We start from the raw sequence: 10744 nt of genomic DNA, 5'->3' as shown, positions 1-10744 counted from the left end.
AATATATTGCCAAACGTTGCGTTACCTCGCAATTCGCGGCTATCATTACTATCTTAAGTATTTAGTCGGTACGAACGCGATAATAATTTTCGCGCGCGTTAACGAGCGCGATTGCGCGTCGGAAAAAATCGAAGCGTGTCGCTGACGTATCGCGTGGATATTTCCTTGTCGACGAAGGAGACTACCGGCGACAGGTGTGCCAGGCTTGAAAAGTCTCTTTTCCTCCTCGGTCACGTCCTTGCGTTTACGTAAGCATCGCGCGATTGACGCAAAACCATCATCTCGTTCGTCGCGACGAATCGTCTTCTCTTCGGCAAAAATATCTTTATCGGGATCATTTTTCAATACTTAAATGGCTTCTAGACAAAAAAATTCGGAATAAAAATGTAAAATTATAGAACAAGCCAAATTTATGTTCATAAATTGAAAATATGTTGCACTTTGCTATAATAAAAAGTATAATAAAATATAATGAAATTAATTCAGCAATTTGTAAGTTAAAAATATATTATATTATTACAATCAGTTAATAATAATTCTAAAATCGGCATTCGTAAATTGAAAAAATATTGTTACGACAAATTATAAGCCAAGAGAAATATAAAGAAGATCGCTAAAAAATATACTTTCAAATTAGATTAACGCCAAAATGAAACAATTTTTTTTTAATACGTTGAGATTTTTAATTTAATTTAAAGATAATTTGGCTTACTGCGACTTTAAGTAGCTTTATTAAAGTAGCTTTTGTCTCTACGTGAAGTCGCGTATGGTAGTATTAAATCTATGTCCAACATGCAACACGCATTTGTTCGCGTTCTGGTGCAAGGCCAGGAATCCGTGTTTCTCCTCGTTTCATTCCTTTTCTCGGATCGGAAAGAAGACACGAGATGAACAATGATCGCTTTCACTGAAAACCACCATGACACTTATTAAGCGGCAAAGGAATGGACTTTCAGAGAAACAGAACAGGCGAGAGGTCTTTGGCCCTCGTTTCTGCTCCCTTCTCGTACGATTTGTGTTTTACATCTCTCTTTTTCTGTTCTTTTTTTTTTGCATTTTCGTACTCGGAGAAGAGGAGATGGAAGGGAGACCGATTTTATGGTGGTAACGGCTGGTAGCGGCGATGACGACAATAACGACGCTTGCGTCGTGCTTGTGTCATTATGCCGTTCGCTGGCCTAAAAATCCTTCTAGCATATCGGCATGCTTGGTGTCGGAAAACTGATTGCCGAAATAAAAATCATGTACTTATTATTTTTAGTCAAAAAAGATCGATTATGAATGTTGCTTGTGCTGCCTATATCGATGTGCTGTTTATCTATGCACCAGAAGCGAATCAATAAAGCAAATTGTATGAAATTATTTTTAATTTGTCTTGCATTTTTTATTTATTTATCTCTAGAAAATTACGCCATTCTGAGAAGGTGTAATTACTTACTTATTCCATCTTTTTCAGAATAAAGCCCTTGTTCGTTACTTGAAAACATCTTCGGAATTCGCAAATTGAACCGGTATTACATTGTACATATTCTTTAATTTCGAAGATTTCTTCTTCGAATTCTACGCTCCGAGTGCTGAACGTTCTTTTACACTTTTACGTTTAATCGCGAAAAGGCAAGACTCATACTGTATTATATTAGTATTATATAGTATATGTGTAAATAGTTTAGTGCTTAATTAAAGACTTTATTAAGACGATCACGAGTTATGCACGTAAATTAAAGCTCACTGTAATCTCGTTTTCCTCTGCGTTCCACGTTCTCAAACAAAATAAGTATAAAGAAGCGATTTGTTAATAAAAAGAATAAATTAAAATCTTTGTATACGTCTAAAAAATTATTTTGTGATTACTTTCCTAATTTTTTATTATCTATATTTCTTTTTAAATTCTTAATTACAAATTTAGGTACAAAAGTTGGTTATTATATATATGAATCTCTTCTTGTATTCATTTCGTTTATATCAATTTTTAATACGTATTAATTAGTAATACGTAAAATACTGTTATATATGCATTATTTCATAAAATTTTGATTAATAAAAGCGGAATTGTTAATTAAGAACTTGTTTTAATTATAGCGAATTACGCTTTCTCAAAAATTCAATATACAATCTAGTTTCGTTAACATGATTCCCATATATATTATCGTTACGAAGAGTTTATCGCATCCTACACATGATCGCAATGGTCGTAATAGTTAGTGGCACTGTAAGTTATGACACGTTCGTTATGCGTTCGAAATGCGTGTGCCATTGGCAGATCCATCGACCGTATCGCGAGTTTTGATCCTTCTTAACGACTCTTCAATTATATATCGCCGTCGAGGATGCGTTTAATATAGCTCGCAATGTGTAGGTGTGATCAAGCGTGTCAAAGAATCGTCACATTTCAATTACACAATGAAATGAGACTCGTTTCTTCAAGAGTTCTTCAAATCGAGGATCAAATTTAATTTGTGAGATTATTATCATTTCAGTTTGACTGCGTTGCAAGTCTTTTATACAAGTTCAATCATTACAGATCCAATTGCATACGAAATGCAGAGCGGAATCGATTATGCAAGAGGGACTCAAAGATACGTATATCGATATATACGTACGTATGTCTTCTTAATAACGCGGACTTTTTAAGCGCAAGACGAAACTTCGATACTGGTTATATCAAATAACAATTAGGAGGGCAAACAATTTGTAAAGTATGTAAAATTATGGAATATGAAAAAAAATTGCAAAAAAGCTTTAGCTAGTACTAAAAAAGAAAATATTTTTAGATTAATTTATAATAAAGGCTCTCAACGAGATTTTATTTTACTATCCATCTAGATTATAAGAAATTTGAAAAAAATTCTAACTTTTTCAAACCGCAGATCTAAATATACTTTCCGGTTGAAAAGTCAAATTTTTCATTAATATATCAAATTGATATCAGTAATATAAATTATAACGGAGTATTATATGTATCTGTGCTAATAATGATAATAATAATGATACTAATAACTTTAAATTGCTTCGTGAGGAAATGACCGATTTTCGATTCGCTGATGGTTTCAAGATTACCGGTCTGAAGTTATCGATGGATGGCAAAGCATCACGCAAGGCAGGAAGAAATATCCCCGGCATCGCGTTTACGTATGCAGTGAAGCGTGGACGGGCGATTGTGAGAATTTCTCACGTATCATTAAACTGTTATATTTCTGACTGCCATTGTAAACCTTTGTTCCACATCGTATAAATAAGAAATTATATGACTCTCGTATGATCCATGATTTAGAAAACAATCAACTCCAAATGTCTTCCTACTAACACTTTTTAGATTTTTACGGATTTATCTTAGGCTTTTATCTTCAAAGATACCAAAAAGGTTATTGCCGTGTTTTTATCCGTTGCTAATATTTTTTCTACTAAGATTAAAAATATATCTAAATATTTAATTTAGAAAATTTGAAAAGCGTTTTTTCTCACGAAATAAAATACTGTTGATATATAAATTTCGAAGGCTGTACTTGGTATAACTACTTTGTAAGTCAACAAAAAACACTTGAATTAGAAATGCGATGTAAAAGATATTCGCAACATCGAACGTTTTTCTTTCCCCGACAATATTGACGATACTCGGAACTGAGATGAGATCTTTCCTCGATCGTCGTTCAATGCAGAGCGTTAAATTGCATAGAATTTACTGGTGATTCTGAAAGAAGGCAGAAAACAAGGAAATGGGAATGGTAATATCTCACGGCGATACTGTTACATTGTGTATACGGTTTAACGATCCCTCTCGATACGATGCGAGAAACGACGGATACGATTTAATTACAGTGGCGGAAGCTACGATATTATAACGAGATATTGAAAGATAAGGAAAAAAGAGGAAATGAAAATTTATATTTCCACTTAGAAAAACGAAAGAATCCTCCGGCAGTAATATTGTTTATTCCGTAATTTCGTAAAATAATTGCAACAAAACATTAAATTATTTAATGCAGAACATAAAATTATTTAAAACATCACAAAGTAATGTTATTGTTATCTATAAAAATTTCCGAGAAAATCGTTTATAACACTTTATGTAGATTATTGAATATTATATTTCACTAGAAATTTTTATTTTAATTAATAAAGACTGTATTATTATAATAGAATTAATTTTTGTTGTAGAGAGAGAAAGAGAGAGAGAGAGAGAGAGAGAGAGAGAGAGAGAGAGAGAGAGAGAGAGAATAAGTTAATATAGGCAGGATATGTTAGGGTCTATCGTGTCACTTCCGGATGATAGAATTTACGCAACTTCTTCAGTGTCTTATCCGTATCACCAACATAACTGCTAGCGTAAAAATAGCATATTGAACGGCGATTACATGTTGTGGATATACTTTTCTTTACGAAATCATTCATATTTTCATCATAAGCACGTAATGAATCATAAAAATTTCGAAATAAAAGATATAATAATTGAGTATAACATTTTATGCATAACGAATAAAATTATCTTAATTGCATATGACAATTACAATAAAGGACCGAGACATTAAATTAATGCAATAGTAATTCTTTTAATTATATTTTATATTAAATTAAAATTAAAATAATTGACAAGAAAAAAACTGAATATAATACAAAAACCAAAATTTGTTGAAAGAGTTCAAAAGTTTTTCTTTAGATAAATGAAGAAGTATATTGAAATTTGTGATGACAATCTTGATCTGATTATATTATATATTAAAACTTTACTTTCAACTTTATTTAACAAATGTGATGAAACATGACTTTTTGCAACGACTTAATATTTTTATCGTATTTCAATTTCGTTTGATAGAATTAATGATATCAGAATATTGACGATATAGACGTAATTTTAATTTTAATTTCACGAATATCTAGTGTTTACATTTCAATAATTCGAAACCATACTTTGGTTCCCGTTACTTTGATGACGCAAGGATTCAATTCCAAATCGGTCGAATTGGCCGTTAGTTACATGGAATCTAGGACACCCAGTATATTCTTATTTGCTACATCTAGAAACTGCGACGTAACTTAAAATAACCCGTGCATTTTCTCGCGTCGCGAATCGTCGATGCCAGAACGGGTTCTGGCCGAGCTATTTTTATGGGGTTTCTCCTATGATATAGGGGATATTCATGAGTCACGTTTTAAAAACTGGTTTCTTTGACTGTATTCTATAATTTGAATGAGAGGATGTTCATGTTTTATCAAGAAAATTTGTTGAGTGGCGAACTTAAAAAAAAGAAAAAGAAAAAGAAACAGTTTGAAAATTTTTATTCATCATATATACGTGTGTATATTAGAATTTCTCTTGCATTTGCCTTAAAATTTTCGCCATTTAATTACTAACGCTTAGTAACAAAAAACGATATTTACAAGATACAAAAAAATTGTACTAGAAGAATATAGTACATAATTTATCAATACTTGATTTGAAATTTATGAATAATCACGATCTTGATATCTAATATTTTTGGAATATTTTGTCCGAGTATCCTGTACAATTCACGAAACTAAAAATGATATTAATTGAGCATGATAAAAATTGCACAGCACTATTAATATGAGAGAATAATAACTTGTTTATTATTAATATTGTTTCTCGATAACAGTGAGAGTGTAATTAGATGTTTAATAAAAGTAAGATTACGAGGAGTATAAAATTTCGCTATAAAGTTATTCTCGCAACGGATACACGAGTGGTTTTTGCTCCTGCAGCAAGTATTTTCTGCTCGTTAAAGGCGACGTCTGGAAGTCGGACGTCTTGTTTGGGTTTCTCAATCGAGTCGTTGATATGTCTCGTCTTCTACGTGTTAACACGTCTTCGTGATCATCATAATGTATGCGGGCTGACTCGTATTTGGCATTGGCGAAAGCAAATGGCGACGGATGACGCATTTTGCGGCCGACTAGTACTCGCTTTATCTTTGTACTGTCTTCAATATCCTTCTGCCTGTTAGAATATTTAGGACATCGGTTTGTATAGTAATAGAACCTCTTATCTTATTCTTACAGATTAGAATAGAATGACTAACAATTTTAATAAATAGAATCGTATTGTTATCTTCGATAGTGAAATGTACATGTGTATATTATTCTTCAGCGATCGATTAGATAAGCAAGATTAAAATTGTTGATTATTTTCCATTTTTGCACTTTAAATACTTACAAAATAATATAATTGGAAAAACAACTCTAATTTTAGACTTTTCATGTTATAGCACAAATATGATATTTAATTTGCTACAAAATTTTTTAAAGTATTTCTGGTGAATTCAAATTTTATTTCTATAAAGATTGTGGAAAAATATAAATTTTGTTTTCAATGTTTCTAAAGTTTTCGTTTTCGAAATATTCCCGTCGAAATATTCTTTCGATTTTTCTATTTTAATTTCGCCAATTTGAGCTGAGTTACTCCGGGCGTCGCAATTTGCGCTCTCTTTAGCGTAACAGCATTCTCTTGAAACCTTTTCAGCCTCTTGACTCGTTATCAGCTATCAGGCTTTAAAGTCAACTTGCATCTACTTGTTTGCTGAAGAAGAGAGAAAAAAAGACAAGAAGAGGCGCGTTATCTTGAGCGAACACCCACAGATGCACGTACCACGGTATATTTGCATAGCTGCGGTTTCGTCTGCATTCTCATTTGACTTTCTACTGCAAAAATGGATGCCTTATCTAGGACAACTTTTCTTGAGTTAAATGGCGTCAAGTACTATTTTGGGTTCACCTCGCAAAAGTGACTAGCTAGTTTTATATAGGATCATATTAAATTAGATGTCGTTATATACATTAAGTTATTAGATATTATTAAATAGAAAATATCAAATTTTTATTTTTTTTAACTGCTGATCTCGTTAAGTTGAAAAATTATTCTGACATAATCTAAAAATGCATCATTGATATTTTCTGATTGTATATTCTTACGCTTATTTTAACCTTGAACATTTTTATCTACAATAATAAAATTCCTCCTATGATAACAATGAAACTCATGGGAAATTTAAATAATTTTATCATGGTAATAAAGAATAAACGATAGAGCTCTAAAGAGATATAAAATAATAAAAGACTAAATATCGCGAGATTAAACAGTGCGTTTGTAGACAAACTAACAATTGGCTAGATATAATTAGCAATTATTGGTATATCAAATCATTAAGAGCTACAAATCGTTTCAGTATTATTGCCGTCTGTTATCTTGTCAGTATATAGATCTACGTACACTCTGATATTGGCGTGATTGATTGTAATTTATCTCGGATATAGTTTGCGGATATAGGCTGTCCATTATTTGCAAGAATTGTATCTCCAGCTTTATCACTTTAATAAATTGTTCCATAGCGACGATGTATCGTGCCTTGTTTTATTTATCATGGTAGATATTTGACATAAAATGTTGTAAAAGTGTATAATAATGTATTTCGGATATTAATGCAAGTCACGGTAGGTAAAATGTAGAGAAATATTGAAAAATAATATTAAATATACGTAGCCGCACTGAAAGAATGGATTTGCTGAAATATTAAAAAATTTAGTTAAATATGGATCTGAAAATAAAAAATAAATAAAATAATTTTATTGAATCAAAATAATTATATAGGTCTCTCTAGTCAATTGTTAGAATGTTAAAACTTTTTACAGCATTATTCTTGATGCTTGAGATTCTTACGTAATTATTTTAATGTGTGATCCAACATTATTTCCAATTCTACATTTAGCTTTTTTAAATACTTCAGCAAAATTGTTCTTTCCGTGTAGATTGTCTATTCATTAAATTCTTTGGAATGGAATTTCACTGTACAGAGTGAAAATTGAACTAGTCTTGAAAAAGAATGACTCAATTTTCAATCTTTAAAAGTACGATCTCATTTTTCAGGATTAGTCCCATTCTAAAATTTTAGAGCCTAAAATATATATTATATAATGTCTCATCAACATTCACAGTGTGACTTGCATTATTTATCAGTCTCTTTGATATTTTTACCGGAAGCGTGGACGGAAAGATTGGGAAATGTTACTCGCGCGCGCTTTCATCTCTTGTGGTGCTTCTCGTTATCTGGCATTTGAACTGTAGTTTTATCTGCAGCGCACAACATGACGCAATCATCGATAGAGTCATCGATGGAAATGCTGTTCTGATATAGATATCATAAACACATTTCGTCATCGACACTTGTGTATTACTTCAATAGTTTCATAATCCTCTTTTTCCTCCTTAATCTAATTTTTTTCTTCCGTTTAAGGGGATCCTCCTAAACCTCTTGTTTTACCGATTAAATCAATTAGTAATTTTTCTATAACAAATACTTTTTTCCTCTTTCACCGATTCGAAAATCCTTTTCCAGGATTAAATTATAGGCATTAATACTGTCTGAGAAGTGGAGTTTATGAAGAATAAAAAATTTCAAATTCATTGATGTGATAGTATATAAAGACATGTCGATGCGCGGCGCACGATGCGACCTTTGGTAACTTGGTTCGAGCTTGGCCTTAAATCTATTTAAGCAAAAAAATTTTCATTTTTGAATTTATATTTTAATCTGAATTCTCTTAATTACGATGATTGAATTGTTACAAGTAGAGCGACACTATTTGACTGTTCAACTTTGTGTTCACGATATTAGAAATGTATTAGAAACCGAAATCTAGGAAGACAGAGAAAGAAACAGAGAAAGAAATTACAAATCACACTTGATAAATTTGTTCACATGACCAATGGGATTGGTCAATTCTTTCTCTGTCCGCGATTTCAGATTTGGATTTCTATATCGGACATGAGGCTTTAAGTTAAGAGCACAAACACTTGCATAACACATTATGTATAACACATAAGAAAATGAACCAATGAAAGTCTTCTATTTCCTTTCTTTCCATGAAATAAAGCCCCTGATTGGATTTTCTTATGCGTTATGCTTTATTCAAGAGTCTGTGCTCTCGGCTTTAGGCTCAATCAATATTCAAATTATCAATATTTATATTATAACTAAATTCACATGTCACTCTTCGACCTTCGTCAAACATTTCTCTATTGTATAAACATTCTCATGTTTAGTAATACACACTCTCAGATACTGTGCAGACGTGATGGCGCTTCAAGAGAGTATGCCAAGTAGTTTGATACATCTGTATTATAATAATTTAGGAAATTATAGACTCCAATGCAGCATTTGTTCTTATATTACAAACAAAATGTTAATATTAAAAGTACACTTATTTCGAGTTCACGAAATATTTTTTGATGAAGACGAGGATTACAAAAAAAACGGTCCGATGTGGCGTTATTTCACAGAAGAAAAAAGATACACTTTAAAATGTAAAATTTGTAATAAATTCCTTTTTTCTGGATATTTAGCAAGGACCATAAAGGAACATCTTAAACGTAAGCATCCACAAATAATAAAAGAAATACAAAAAGAAATTGACCATTCTTCGATATCGGAACATTTCATATCAAACATATCAGATGAAGTAAAATGTAAGATCTGTGGTCTCTCGTGTAATGTACTGCAAAATGATATAAATGATTTAGCGTGCCATTTGGTCGAGCATGGCATAAATAAAAAAACTGAAATACGTACTGGAAATGACATGAATACGAATAATCAATTGGAAGAAAATAAGGAGTAATTTCTCATCAGATTGATATATACATTCGCATTTAAAAAAAAAAAAATAACGACGGTAAATATTATAAATCCTTGTGTTTTATCCTCTTTTAGTCGTTCCTTTAGTATGCACTCATATAAAACGAACACATAAGAAATCAAATATTTAGTATTTATTTATTATAAAAATTATAAAAATTTGACCCTAATATTTAAAATGTGTTGTTTATAAATTTTGTCAATATTTCAGTTAATTCCATTTAGTCAATATCAAGGTCAAATGATACAATTATAATATATTTAATATTTTTAAATATTTAATAACTGATGCTGTTCAGGCAATTAATCTATTGTTGTAATTTTGGAGTCAAACCTTTTTTTTATTTCCAATGCAATCAATACTAAATAATCGATTTTTTAAAGTAAATTTATTTAAGTAATAAGAATTCCAGCTTTAATGCGATTATAAAATAATGTACTTGAGTGAGAAATTTAACTTTGTACTAATTACAACTATAGTACTAATTACAACTATATATTCCAACTTTTTAATCTATTATTTATTTCGTTTGTATTTGCAGATTCACTTTTGAATAGGATACAGCAAAGATTCCATTATTATCCCAATAGATTTTGAAACAATGTATGGAGAAGCATCAGCAATTTTAACTGGTTGTTAACTGTAACTATTAAATGAACTGCCACGTTTGACAAATCAAATATTAACTTTCTAATAAGTATGTTATTTATCAATTGTATTATTAATCATTTGTTATGTTAATTAATTATTATGTACGTCACAAATAGTTAAATTTTTTCTATATTTATTTTTTATATGGATATAATGTTTGTATTAGGAACTATAAATATTCAAATATTATAATATTCAAATTATTCGAAATAATTATTGTTACTCAAAAACATTTGAATTATTTGAATCATTTAAATATTAATAATAATATCCGAAAGAATAAAATCTTAGTAAACGATTTACTAATTTAAGTATGAGTTATTAATTTCAAGAATAAAAAATACGAATAGTAAAATATAATATGTCATAATTCAAAGATTCGAATAGTTCAGAGAATAAAAAATCATAAAAAATTAACGGTGAATTAATGTTCGGTTATTCTAATATT

At 30.5% G+C, this 10744-nt stretch overlaps 2 protein-coding genes across 2 annotated transcripts in view; one reads left to right on the top strand and one right to left on the bottom strand.

The window, feature by feature from the left end:
* Positions 1 to 10744, top strand: part of LOC108756135 (plexin domain-containing protein 2-like) — a 36959-nt gene that overhangs the window by 16631 nt on the left and 9584 nt on the right. The gene's annotated exons all lie outside the window — the stretch shown is intronic.
* LOC108756136 (cadherin EGF LAG seven-pass G-type receptor 1-like) overlaps positions 5787 to 10744 on the bottom strand; it is a 102518-nt gene continuing 97560 nt past the window's right edge. The window contains exon 8 of the mRNA XM_018499730.1: positions 5787 to 5953. Within this exon, the coding sequence (XP_018355232.1) occupies positions 5939 to 5953 (15 nt within the window). The 3' untranslated portion in view covers positions 5787 to 5938. The remainder of the gene's footprint in view (positions 5954 to 10744) is intronic.

This window comes from Trachymyrmex septentrionalis, unplaced genomic scaffold (assembly GCF_001594115.1).
Source record: "Trachymyrmex septentrionalis isolate Tsep2-gDNA-1 unplaced genomic scaffold, Tsep1.0 scaffold95, whole genome shotgun sequence".
In the NCBI taxonomy this organism is placed as follows: Eukaryota; Metazoa; Arthropoda; class Insecta; order Hymenoptera; family Formicidae; genus Trachymyrmex; species Trachymyrmex septentrionalis.
This window is presented reverse-complemented; position numbering and strand designations above follow the sequence as displayed.